Genomic DNA, 13,986 nt, shown 5'->3' with positions numbered 1-13,986 from the left:
TTCACTGAGTCCCAATAAAAGCTAAAGTAATTCCAATCAAATGCAGGCCAGAAGGAAATTACTTCTCATATATGCCCCGAACCCTAAAATGGTCATCAGTATGGCAATTGATTGTACCAATAATACACATTTTTCCATCAGTCCTGTGGCTGCTAATTAGCAAAATGTCATGTTGCCATAGACTCACTGAGGTTCTATCATATTCTGCCCAAAACTGCTCTTCATTTCAATTGGGTTTGTCAAGGTTTCCCATTCTGCTGTTACGAATAATTTTGAAGCCTATGCCATTTGTGATGGCCAAACCACCTTACTTCGTGACACGGCTATCCTTCAATGCTTCTTCTATGCTTGGCTTGCAAATGGCAACCAAGTGGAAACTGCTGAGAACTCCATTATTCCCAGGCCAGCTGTTTCACTTAACTTCTTAATCTACATGAGCAGACAACTCAACATGACACACTCAGACACATGTGCTCATAATTAAAAGGAGAAACAAACCCTTGAACTTGGTTTTTGTATGGTTTTCTACAACAAACCCTGGGGTTGGGGGGTGGTCCAGGAGCATTCTTCGAAACTGCCATAATCATGGTATTGATCTAGCTTTAATTGTGTTCAGCATGGTTCATTCTTCTGTTTCTCCGTGTGATTGCTCACTCATGAGACTAGGAACAGGATATTCACATGGAGAGGCAAATAAATGTGAGAACTGGGTATTGGTGTGTAATTCTTCTTGTCGTCTGTTCCCTTGGCAGTATCTGATTAGGGTCATATTTTAAAATCTGACTAATAATATAAAAGGCAGACCGTCTAACCAGGCCTTTTTCTTCACTGTGATTTTGTATCCAGTCTCGAACTGAATGCCTTACGGAGTTAAATAATTCGAGACAGCAGGGCAGTATAAAGTATAAATTACAGAAAGCAATGGAGTAAAGAGATTGTATGTTGAATAAATTAAAGCTTTCAGTTGCGAGAGCAGTAATGAGTGAGGAAGAATTAGGAGCCATGGAGGCAGTAGGACAATGGAGTCATTTTAAACTCTGGTGGGAAACTGAGAGCACCTTCGGTGTTGAACTGAATTTACAGTCTCAAACCAATAAAATTTTGGTGTTTATTTTCTGAGTTATTAGTTATTAACATTTAAACAGTATTATTAAAATGTGTTGACAAGCTTTTGCCCTGCCCCTGATTTTACATCTCAGTCCCATCCTTTTCAAGTCCAAAAAAACAAAACAATCAATAAAAAAAATAATGATAGGATCTTAAGCAACAGGTTAAAGGACTTAAAAAGCTTTTGTGACTATGCGGGGGCCCTTAACATTTGTAGGAGGGGTACTGCTACAATGACTGTGAAAATCCTACCAAATTGGTCGTATCATAAATGTGGACAGGATGGAAATTGTTTACCTTTTATTCATGGTTTAGAGGAGTTTAATTTTTAAAAAAAACTGTCCAATCAATTTTGCAACGGATATGAGTGCTCTTTCTTTCTCTCCTCAAAATGGTGAGGAATAATGTCATTGTTTTTCAATAGTCATGGCTGGAGAAGACTCTTTGCCCTACAAGCAAAAGGAAGGCTTGGGGGATTGGCGGAATGCAAGTTGCTCTTTATTGAGCAAACCAATATGCAAGGAGGCAAATGCTATGGCAATGCAGAGAAAGAAATTGTCAGGTTCCAACCAAGATATGGGACACATGTCTTAACATGTAGAGATTGGGCTTGCTCTTTAGTTGTCGCATGCTGATTTATTGAAGACACTTTGAAATGAGGGGGGAGGATTGCTACCCTCTCTGAAGACAAGCTCAACGTGCAAAGGGATCTTGATAGGTTTGAATTGTGGGTTAGCAAAATGCAGTTCAGCAGTCGGGGTTTTGCATTTAGGAAAAATTAGTGCATAGATACAAGTCTATAAGTAGTCTAAGAGCCGAGGTGGTGCAGTGGTTAGGGTGCAGTACTGCAGGCCACTTCAGCTGACTGTTATCTGCAGTTCAGCGGTTCTAATCTCATCGGCTCAAGGTTGACTCAGCCTTCCATCCTTCCGAGGTGGGTGAAATGAGGACCCAGATTGTTGGGGGCAATATGCTGACTCTGTAAACCGTTTAGAGAGGGCTGAAAGCCCTATGAAGCGGTATATAAGTCTAACTGCTATTGCTATTACTATTCCCAGCAGTCCTGCTTGTGAGAATGGACCACAGATTAAGCATAAGTCACTTGTGTGTTACAACTGCCAAAATAACTAATGCAGTCTAGCTGATATTAGGCCCAACCTGGCCCCTACCAAATTACAGCATATGAATGTGTCAAGTCATTTCTGCCTTTCGGCTGAAATTAAATAAAATCCAGCTCTTCTACCAAATCCTATGCCACAGAGGGAACATTCAAAAGAGGAGAGACGAGCAGAAAGCAGAAAGAAATACAGATACCGGTAGTTAGTAAACTGTAAGTGACCTTGGCTGATCCATAAAAGCTAAGCAGGGTGGGATTTTGTTTTGTACTTGGATAGGAAGACACCAGGAAATCCCTGGGCTGTGAAATGGTCTAGGAAGTCACAAAGCATTCAGGAAAATGGAAAAATTGTACTTATACTCTTGCCAATGAAATAATAGTCCAAGTAGTCAGCAGGAGTCAAACATGGTTCAAGTGAGACTTTATAATGACTTCTTTGACTCACAGAGGCCATGAATCATCATCACAGGATGCGTTTGTGTGTGCGATGGCAGTACTATCTTAAAAACACCTTCTATTGATTGCAAATTCCCATTTCTGTCTCTATACATTTAATAATCACTTAGCAGCTAGCATGCATTAAGGGAATGGTTCTACCACCACCAGCATCCATGCCTAGGCGGATGTGATGCCAATCTTGTCTAAGATATAAGAGGTGTGTGGGTGGGAATAGCTATTGTTCAAATGGAAGATTCATCACATTGAAATAGTTACAATACAGGAAAAGAGTCAGTCTCACACATTTCTTTTAAGGAATCAAGGAATGGGAGAAGGCAAGGCTTAGCCAAGGTAAGGATTCTGTATCTCTTGCTGTTCATTTCAAGTTTGCTCAGCATCACTATCAGATACAGGTCTGTAAAAATGAGGGTAATTCTCTTTCAAAGTCTTCTCTTTGGCATTTCAGAGTCAATGGCTAAAGCAGAATGGCTGGATGTTTCTGAACAAAAAAACAAGCATATGATCGTTTCAATCACTTTGCCTGTGATTGCAGGCTTGCCTGCCTATCCCTTCTTCCATCTCAAGTTCAGCTCCAAATAAAGTAGATTTATTTTTCCGAAGGAGAAAAGGGAGAGGGATCCTGATCTGAGGAAATCATTGGTATGTTCTGCCAATGATTTCCTTGGACCAGAGTTTCTCTTCCTTTTCTCCTTGGGAAAAGTAAATCTACTTACTTTATTTGGAGCTGAACTTTTTTTTTTTTTTTGCCATTGATTCAAACAAAACAAGAAAAGAAGGAATGTTGCAGTTTATGGTCAGAGCAGTCCCAAAACATGTATTTACTGTCCCAGGATCAGTAACAGTTAAGCTGTTTTATTAGCACCTCACTCTAAAGTAAACAAATGAATAAAAAATAAAGAACAAATAATGTACTGCATGACACCAAACATCTGTCTGCTCTGAGTATCGGTATCTATGCTAGAGACGTCTTTGTAACAAGACGATGTAGGTAATGCTAAAGTTCTTCTCTCAATGAATAATAAGTCGAGGAACACTTTTTCAACTACCCAAGCTGTTTCAAAGCTACATTTTCATAATACAAATTTAAATCTCAGTCATACTACCAGAGTGCATATGAATATTATTCTAGAGATTATGCGGAAGCTAAATTGTCAATTTGATCATTAGTGGCTGCTGTTGTCATTCACTAACACAGATTAAAACTTTAGTTTACTGCTTTTCCCATTTAAAAACACCTCTCACAAAAAAGCAGTCTCTAGTTCAGTCAATTTTCCAGTAACAACCCTTTTTAAATCACCTTTCATCCATTCGTATTCCAACATAATATAGAATATACACAATAAATTACAAAAAAACTAACACAATTCAATAAAACACTTTGCAATCTAATAACCTCTAGACAGATGAGGGGATGAAATCAATTAAAATGTCTGTACAAATGGATACAATTTAAAATAGCATCTAAAATATTGAAATGTAGACGGGCTTTCTTCTTCAGAAACCATTGTTGAAAAAACCTACTTTTGAAGAATGCTGGAAAATCCAGTTGGAGCAAAACTAACTCTAAATTAAATCCTGGGTATCAATTCTTTATTTTTATTTTCCAGCTTCATTTAAGATGTTGGTTTTAACCTTTAAAACTTAAATCCCAGCTACCTATGGGACGACTTCACTCCTTATGAATCAATCAAGTTATTAGACTTTGTATGGCAAGCTACTGTTATTTACAGCACTGGATAATTGCTTAATGTATATTTCACACTTTGTGATGTTACTGTTTCATATATTTAAAAAATGTTATTCTTGCAGGATGATTTTTTTTTTAAAATGTACATTTAAGGCAACTAAATTGTTTTTGGAATACAAAATGAAATATTCAAAAACATTCACAGGAAAGAATGAAAGATGCCATGCAATAAATCTAACAATCTATCACCAGCCTATTTTCTCTCTATGGTAGTCCTCAACGTACGACCAATGATATCAAAATTTCTGTTGCTAAACGAGACAATTAAGTGAGTAGTACCCCATTTTATGACCCCTTTTGCCACAGTTGTTAAATGAATTGCTGAAGTTAGGAAGGAAGGAAGGAGAGAAGAAAGAGAAGAAAGGGGGGTAGGAAGGAGGGAGAGAAGGAGGGAGGGAAGGAAGGAGGGAAGGAAGGAGGGAAGGAAGGAGAGAAGGAGGGAAGGAAGGAGGGAAGGAAGGAGAGAAGGAGAGAAGAAAGGAGGGAAGGAAAGAGGGAATGTAGAAGGAAGGGGGAAGGAAGGAGGAAAGGAAGGGGGAAAGGAAGGAGAGAAGGAGAGAAGAAAGGAGGGAAGGAAGGAAGGAGGGAAGGAGAGGAGAGAAGAAAGGAGGGAGGAAAGGGGGAAGGGGGGAAGGAAGGAAGGAGGGAAGGAAGGAGAGTAGGAGAGAAGAAACGAGGGAAGGAAAGAGGGAGGGAGGGAAGAAGAAGTAGGACCGTTGTAAGATAAGATGGATCTATGGGATGGTAAGAAAGCAATTTTCAAGTATATTGTCAACTATAGGGAAAAAAATTGTTATAAATACATATTATTAATAACAGTTATGAGATCATATATTTGTGAATGTGTATAGGAAATTGATAAAATAAAAAATTGTTTAAAAAAAAAGAATTGCTGAAGTTAAATGGATCATGTGGTTGTTAAGTGAATGTGGCTTCCCTCATTGTGAAAGATTCCTGGGAAAGTTACAAATGGTGATCACATGACCCCGGGACCGTGCAACCCTCATAAATACATGCCAGTTGCCCAAGTGTCTGAATTTTGATGATGTGCCCCCCCCCCCCCCCCCCCGGGGAGGCTACAACAGTTGTAAGTGAAAACTGGTGAAAAGATACTTTTTTTCAATGCTGTTGTAACTTCAAGCTGTCACTAAACAAATGGTTGTAAGTCAAGGACTACCTACATTCCAAAGGAAAGGCCGCTGTTGAAAGAGTGATGCCTTTTAATCCCCAATATTTCTAATTTGGGGGACATCAAACTCTCCTTTTAAAGCATTCTGATCCTGCAAGCAAGAACATCTACAGCTTTTTCCTTCTCACAAACTGTACAACTTATCATGCTTTCCATAACAACTCCTGTGTAATTGTGAAATCTATTACATTTATCTTACTCAATAGTAAAATATGAACCAATCAATTAATCAATCATAACTTTCTCTTTGCCCATGAAGTGCATGCCGAATCTAGACAAATAATATAGAGATGCAATATAATTCCCCTTGTGATACATCAATATTAAATCTTGTCTTTTATCATTTTTTGAAAAAAACCAAACATGTTAAGATTTCATACAACTCACAGCGTTATACATCAATGATTCATGACAACCAAGCTTATATAAAAAGTATCCATAACTCCTTTAAAATAAATTGAAATGACAGCAGGTAAGGGAAAATTTTGGCCAGTAAAGACAATCTGCTCTCTAAAAACTTTATAGACACTTTGAGTTTATTCTAGCAATGTTTAACACCATGAAATATTAGTTGCACTGTCACAAGGAATGGTGGTATAATTTTCGGCATACTCTAGAGTCATCTAAAAATAGTAATAGAGTGAATACCAATTCGGTATATTGGAACGCCAGGGTTGAAAAGAGATACAGAAAAAAATACTAGCTGAAAACCATATTAACAAAGTGATACTATCATCTGTTGTGATGAAAATAATAATATTTTTACGTGCTGGTTGCAGTATTCCCCAGTATTGGCCTATGTATTTATTCCTATTCTATCTTAAAAAAAATCAAATCTATTTCTTACACTCCCTGGGCAATTTAAATTGAACATCATAAATCTTAGCCAGAAATATTCTAATAGCACAGACATATTACATGAAGAAAATAAAATGGTGTGCTAAAAATAAATTTGCTAAAACTAAACAGGTTGGAAATGGCCAGGTGCTTATCACATAATTTTTGCTCGTGGCCAAAATACTGAAAGAAGATACATTTCCTATTACTATATGTAACTGGGTAGAAAGTATTTGTAAATAATGTATCTGCCTGAAATACTCCTGGGACCTGTAGTGCACCCCACAATCCCAGTTCCCCAGACCAGTCAAAAGTGCTCAGGAATATAGTCAATCCTACCTTAGAGTTCACCATTTTGAAAATCATGATTATGTCTGCATGTTAGCATACATATTGGTTGCAAAGGCAGAAGACAACGAAGTACACGAATAGGAATAGTAAGAAAAAAAACATGCATATATAAATAGGCGTTTGCTTTTGTATGTGCAGTCCCTCAGATTATCCCGTGACACATGGGTGGGCAATTCATAAACTTCCCATTAACATTTTTGTAGAGACAGGATTTTAATAATTGTTTATTACAATTCCCTCTCCCAAACTTCGTGTCTCCATATTTCAACAAGTAATACTTCTGAATGATAAAATAAGCAGAAAAACGTCACAAACCAACTGCTTTTTTTTTTTAACCAAAAGAGCTACCAAACTTTATATTTGTTTGCAGAATCAAAGGGTTCCATCTTTTGTCAGGTCATATAGAAGTTACAATATGAAAATAACATGCACAACTAGTTACGTTGCTCTTGGCAATAAAAGTTTCAGACTGATCCCTCAGTTCTCAATATTCACTCGGTGGTTAATAATGCAGCGGAATGAACCAGTGTTAGGATAATGCAAGTTTTCTCATCTCTCCCCAACTATTAAGCCTCAGAGAGAAGAGGAAGAAACTTAATGAAGTCACATTCTCACCAACCATCTGCTACAACTTTGAACCATGACAATTTCCATTCAGGACACAAATCAATTAAAGATTGTGACAAAGAAGAGATTTTTTTTTTTTAAAAAAAAAGAGTCCCGAAAAATGAATTATACTGGAGCTTAAAACCACAAACCCCAAAGTAGGTTTGTTCAGAAAAGATAGGAAAGACTAATAGTAAAACAAAATGCAATCTGGTAAGGATCAGCTGTTGTTGTTCCTAGACTTACATATTTATTCAAGCTGCATTACATCCCATTAAGAGACACTGTAGGGACCCCTTTACATTATATTATAGAAGACACATAATGAATGGCTCCTCAAGAAGGTCAGGCTTCAGCTCTGCAACCTTAAGGACTTCAGAGGCTTGAATGCCAATGTTAGGTGCTTTGTCTAGGTTACTAGCTGCACAAATAAGATTTAACAAAGGATTTCCTTAGTCATCGTATACAGATTGCTGGAGTCAAATAATCCTATTTCATTCAGCTTTTCAGAGGATGCAGAAAACACACACAGAGAGAATTTCAGAGGCACAGGAATTCAGTTTTCCAAAATGCGCTCTTTTCTTTTATGCATCACTTTTCAATGTATATCAAGTGAGTTTACAATCATATTTGTTGTCACTTTCATTCATGCCAGACCTTTCCCTTATTTGATTGAGATCTGAGTTACTGACTGTTGCATCCTTGTTGAAAAATGCGAAGAAAAGGGGAAAGGACAAGAGACAACACTCCACAACTGAGCATCTGACCCAAGAGCTGAAACTCAGCAACAGTTCACATTCTTGCTTTTTCCTCTGAGCTAAGGCAGAAGACAAATCTCTCTTTTCCATGAAGAAAAACATTTGGAATTTGAAATAAATAAGTACTGGATGTCACTGAACATTGTTCACTGAGCATCTGCTGTTTAAGATCACCCTTGATTGATGACAGCTATTTTTAATTGTTGCTTTTAAAATTTAAATGCCCCCCTGAGACATGTTATAAGTGTATTAGCGCATGGCAGGAGGCCTGCGAGGTGGGAAACACAGAAGGGGTATTTTCATGTCATTAACACTTGAATCCAAGAAATACAATGTAAAATAAAATAACCCTGAGAAATAATAGTCAAAAGGGCTAATCCCCAATAGATGTTTGTATGTTTGCCTTGACAAAGGTTTTTTTTCTGATCTTGGTATATGCCAAAATGAAACATTTGTAATTATTCGTGCATTTTTCAATGACTTTATAAAGCATTATAAAAGAAGAAAAATATTTCTGTTTGAGTAGATTATAAATTACAATCATGTAGCCACTTCTGGACTCTTAAATTAATGTAAATTGTAGAAAAGGTGTTAAGAGAAAAATGACACGAGAAATATTCCCCTCTTTGTTTTTCCTCTTACACATAGCACAACATCACAGAAATCACATTCTATTTGCACCATTTAAAAATATGCTTATTTTAACAGTTGCAATAGCAAAGGCGAAAATCTGTTCCTTTTCATTGAGATATATATATTTTGGAATGAAATAGGTATTGCAGAGATATGCTTTAAAAGGAGGGTAAAAGATGCAAGGAAATAAAATTAAATTTTTCCTTACCTGTTTTTTCTTTAATTTCACACAAAACATTAAAAAGTGCAGGTTTCATTCTGTGACAGTTCAGAGCATGTTTTCTGCAAGGAAATCAGAAGGGTTAGCTTTGAAGTGAGCCACAGAAATGTGAATAGCTTTAAAAATAGATTACAGGGGATTCCTTATGCAAAAAAAGTATTAAAGGTTATAGCTCAGTGAAAATTGTGCCCAAGTGAAAAACAGCAATTCAATTTTTTTTTACTGAATAGGATATCAGTTTGGTGATTGTAAATGCTACCAAATAGGCACCGCTATTCCAGCAGCATCCATAAACTATACTTGCTGGCTAGGCTATTAACTGATCAATGCCAGCAGCATGTAGAAGTCTTTTCAGTGTTTAATGATGATCTTATTCAACCACGTAGGGAACTTTTGTATCTTCCTCTTCCTTTTTTCCTACTCTATTCATCCATGTCTTACAATTCTTTGTGTTGAAGCAGCTCTACTGGAAAGGTTTGAAAGCTCTTTAAGGAAACCTGAAGTACAAAATAGCTATTTTTAAATACAATAGTCTCAGAATGCAGAGCTGTACTGCCAAAAAGAGAGAGAAATATCTAATAAGGCAGGTTGGAAGTGGAGAAAACAATTACTTTCATGTTCCTCATAACTTACTGGCTTCCTTAAAGGAGTAAAAACCATACAGTAATATCAAGATATTAATCAGGATAACAAATCATCCCCATCACCACTACCATCATGTTGCTATTCTAATATGCAAAAAGAGAGAATTTATATGGGTCATTTCCTGCCCCACTTCCTTCTGCCAAAATGGGCCAGTTGTTGTTTGTTTATTAGGTTGATTAGTTTCATGTCCCAGCAGATGCCCATCGAAGGAAAGAAACAATCCAACATTGCTGTAACAATTACTATTTCTTTGACAAGTAATCTCTTCTGAAGATATGCTGCTATAATATGCAAGAAGTCTAATCTCATTGGGCATCAAAGAATGGGTTTGAGAATCAAAATTACATGTCATCAGAACATGAACATTTTGGTGCCTCGGGCAGGAAAACTGAAGAACCTTCTCATTCCACTGATTAACATGGATTGCAATCCATTAGGCAGGATTCTTTCACCAGCAGCCCATCATTTCTAAGTGCAAGAGAGTATCCCACTGGTGAGTAGTACACAATGTGTTGGAACTGCTTTCTTTCCATTCCTAACAGTACCCCAAATCCATGACTCTGTGTCTCGCAACTGGCACACTAGCACACAGTATATTTTGATTTCCCAAATATCAGAATTATTAAAAAAAAAATAGTGCAAGTAAAACGAAAGTTTGCTAGCACATACTTTAAAAAATATCTTTGACATTTCCAATCAAAGCAGAAAAATAATGAAATATGCATTTCCTTTTAAAAAACCTTGGTCTGCTTTTTAAAAGTCTGTAAGCAGAGCTGCGTACACAGGTATGTAGAGTAACAGGCGACCAGAAGCATATGGTTGGTATTGATTTTCAATTAGATTAGCACATTTAATAGTGTCTATACACACTAAGTATTTAAACCAAACGTCAACTCTTGCAACTTTTAGAAACATCTTTCCTCTGCTTTGTTTTATAGCAATATTGGGAAGCATCATTCAGCAGAAGCTATTGTTCATCAAGTCCAAGGGTTCTAACAAAACAAGGTTATGAACCCTGCACTTCTTGGCCCGGTAATGCTTTAAAACGATGCTATGTGCCTTATAGTAACAAGATTCAGTAACAAGAGCTACTGAAATCTATGGAACTTGCTTGTAATCGCTTAAAGAATTCCACTGTTAGTTAGTGCTATGTATCAATACCCATCTCAGTGAATATTATGTGTTACAAACCACGTTAAGATATGCAATTTACCATTGACACGAAGTCTAACAGTCTATCCCAGGTAATTGAGTAAAGGATTAGACATGTACAAATAAAATGCTAACAGCTTTTCCTAGGTAATATTATTCTATTAAGTATTGTCCTTTATTTTCCAATTTTATTTCCCCTTTATTTTCCAATTATATTTGTTGAAATTGATTTTTATTCATTTTAACTTTAGATAAAGATTTGCAGAAATGTTCTTCTACGAACATATAGTTATATACACTGATGTGTGTTTTAAAAGCTCCATTTTTAAAATGCACAGAGGCACTAAAAGTGTAACACTATAGTACCAACACTGAAGTTTTACAAAATAATTCTAAAGGTTTTTTTTTTAAAGCCTGCTTCTTTTCCCCAACATTCAGTTTGAAGAGAAACAAATTAACATGGTGACTTGTGAAAACAATTGCAATGCTAAAAATAAAAGTATTGTGCAAATTGGCAAATGCTTCAATCTGCACATTAGTAACAGGCACATACAACGTGCCTTAGATTATGACCTGCTGTTTCATATAAATTCATGTGGTTTCATATGTGGAAACACATCCCGGAATGGGAAACTAGCAACATTTACAGGCTGCATTCTACTATCTTCTAGGCTTCTTAGAAGACTCAACTCCTTATGGTAGAAATATATATTTATCCTTTCGAGTATCAAACACAGAAAAAAACTGAGTTACCAATGCAACATCAATACTTGCTATCACAAGAGGAGAGGAGATTATTCTGTTTGTACAAAGGGGCCACCAAAGGGAACAAGTATTAAATGATATTAAGCTCACTGATTTTCAATGGGATTAAGTGTGATTAAGTTTTTTTAGACTGTACCTAAAGAGCTATGGGGAACAGCTTTCAACCATGGCCTTCAAAAGGTTTTACTTTTTTGCTGTTTCAAAAACAGGGGGGGGGGAAACACCAGCCTTTTTTATAGCCAGTCTATTTGCATTTTTCTTTTAAACAGTAAAAATCACTCAAAATATTTTTGGAATAATGTCTGCTACGATAATCTATTTGCCTCCTCTGTTAGATAGCAGATGCAGTTTGGATATTTATACCCAAAGTTCAATCTCTCAAATATTACATATTAAATATGACATGATTTAACTTCTTTTTCAGATCAAATACAAATTAAATTGGCTATTTAAGACTTTCAGCTCATGAACTACTACAAACAAAAGCACATGGGAAGCTGCAGCTCCCAACTCAAACAAACCATCCAGTCAAGTTAGCTGTTTAGCCTTGTCTAACTTAACTAAAGTCAGTCACAAGAATAACATCCATTCCTTGGAGCCTCTTTTTTCTCTGAAGACCTAGTAAAAACGTAATTTTAGGCTATTACGGCTGTCCAGTGAAAATCTGATATTTCTTCGGGGTTACTTTGTTTCCCGAAGGCTAACTGAGAGCACAGAAAGGCCAAGTATTTGTCTGGATCAGATCCTCGAGTTAAATACGTGTAAGTATCACCTTCGTCGTCGTCATCACCCAAGGACTCACCTGGCCTGCGCTTCATCCAAACTCTGATCGGTGATGGTCATGATCTGCTGTAAAATGTCCCCGATGTCTTGTTTTCGTCCCCCCTCGGTTTCAGTGCCGGCAGCTCCGTCCGGCATATGTTGGGACAGGCCCGGGTGGCCAGCCATCCCCACTCCGGCGTGGGAATGCATCAACCTGGGCTGATCATCCATCCCCAAGACTAGGCGCGGACGGGTCTCCCCTTCTTTTTCCCCCCTTCTCGAGCTTTTTCGGGAGCGCGCTTCTTGGAAGAGAGGAATCAACTGCTTGGACTCGCCTTCCTTCCTTGCCTTTTTCTTCTTTGGGTTTTCAAAAAAAAAAAGAATAATATGATCCCTTAACGAACCTCAAGGGAGGGAGGGGAGGAGGGGAGGAAGCAACACTCTCGGAATTCTTGCGAGGAGGCTGTCGGCTCCAGCAGGCAAGGAAGCGGCGCACTGGAGCAGGATCAAGACGAGAAAGCCGGATCGGGCTCGCTTTTTGCTCTTTCTTTTTCTCCCCGTCCCAGCCAGGTTCTCGCTTTTCGCTGTGGAGGTGGCCAACGGAGCAAGCGCTGGAGGCGGCCGGCGGGTCGGCTAAGCTACCTCTTAATCCTTCCTCGGGCCAAAAAAAACCCGCCTCGATCGGAAAGGCGAAGGAAAGAGCCGAGCAAACTTTCCCTGCCCGCCCGCCCCGCTCGGGAGCCAGATGCTCTCTCCGAAAAAAGAGCTTGGCGCTGCGCGGAGCTGACGGCGAAAGGCACAGCCCGACGCCTCGGCCAAGGTAGGGAGGAGTCTCCCCCGCCTCAGTTCGGCGTCTCGGCGAACTCTGGAGAGCCCTTTTCCCAGCCTCCCTGCTTTGTTTCAGGCTCAAGCTCAGGACTCCTGAAACTGACACAGAAAAGGCACAGCCAGGAAGGAAGGAGGGAGGGAGGGAGAGGAGGCGAGCAGATGGGTGGTGCTGATGAGAGAGTCGAGAGGGCGGCTCGCCCTCCTGATTGGCCGCCGCTCGCCGCCGATAACTCCTCCCCGCTTTCGCCATCACCGAGCCCCCTCCCCCCCCCGCGGGCGGCTGCCTGTCAGTCACCGGGTTCAGAGGTGCGCGGCGCTGGAAACTCCAGGCCTTAAAGAGGCAAGCTGGAGTTAGAAGGGAAAAGGGGCTCTCCTGCCTTCGACTTAGTGGGGCAAGCAGCTGCCGGTTGATGGTAGTGCGTGCAGAAGAGGCCGTCTTCGGTCAAACTGTTGTTTCTCACTCCAACCCGGGAGTCTCTTATATAAAAGAAATGCAACTGACTCATATTGAGCTTGGTAGTTGCTGTTGTAAGGAGCAGACTTAAATAGAGCAGGCAGATCCCGTGTACAATAATAAACTTACAGTTAGTCATCAGTATTATTTTGGCTGGGACAATCATTTGTTATTTCTTTTTTGTTAAAACAAAACGAAATTAAACTGGGAGCCACCCAGCCTTCCCGATCTGCTGCAGACCAGCCAGAGATCCACGGGTAGATCAGATTTCATTCCTGCCCAACCTTCCAATCATATAGGCAGCCCAAGTAATTCGGGGGTGGGGGGATAGTAAAATATCCTATCCAGGCCACCCA

The 13,986-nt window shown here is 38.9% G+C and overlaps 1 protein-coding gene across 3 annotated transcripts in view; it reads right to left on the bottom strand.

Annotated features, from left to right (window-relative positions):
• PBX1 (PBX homeobox 1) overlaps positions 1 to 13,285 on the bottom strand; it is a 304,350-nt gene extending 291,065 nt beyond the window's left edge. For all 3 annotated transcript variants that reach the window (XM_014075009.2, XM_014075011.2, XM_014075010.2), the window contains exons 1-2: positions 12,389 to 13,285; positions 9,013 to 9,086 (exon numbers count right to left, since the gene is read on the bottom strand). In XM_014075009.2, coding sequence (XP_013930484.1) covers positions 9,013 to 9,086; positions 12,389 to 12,579 — 265 coding nt within the window. In that variant the 5' untranslated portion in view covers positions 12,580 to 13,285. The remainder of the gene's footprint in view (positions 1 to 9,012; positions 9,087 to 12,388) is intronic.
• Positions 13,286 to 13,986: the final 701 nt, after the last annotated feature.

This window comes from Thamnophis sirtalis, unplaced genomic scaffold (genome assembly GCF_051295495.1).
Source record: "Thamnophis sirtalis isolate CommonGarterSnake01/CBP01778 unplaced genomic scaffold, rThaSir2_p1.2 scaffold_12, whole genome shotgun sequence".
Lineage (NCBI taxonomy): Eukaryota > Metazoa > Chordata > Lepidosauria > Squamata > Natricidae > Thamnophis > Thamnophis sirtalis.
This window is presented reverse-complemented; position numbering and strand designations above follow the sequence as displayed.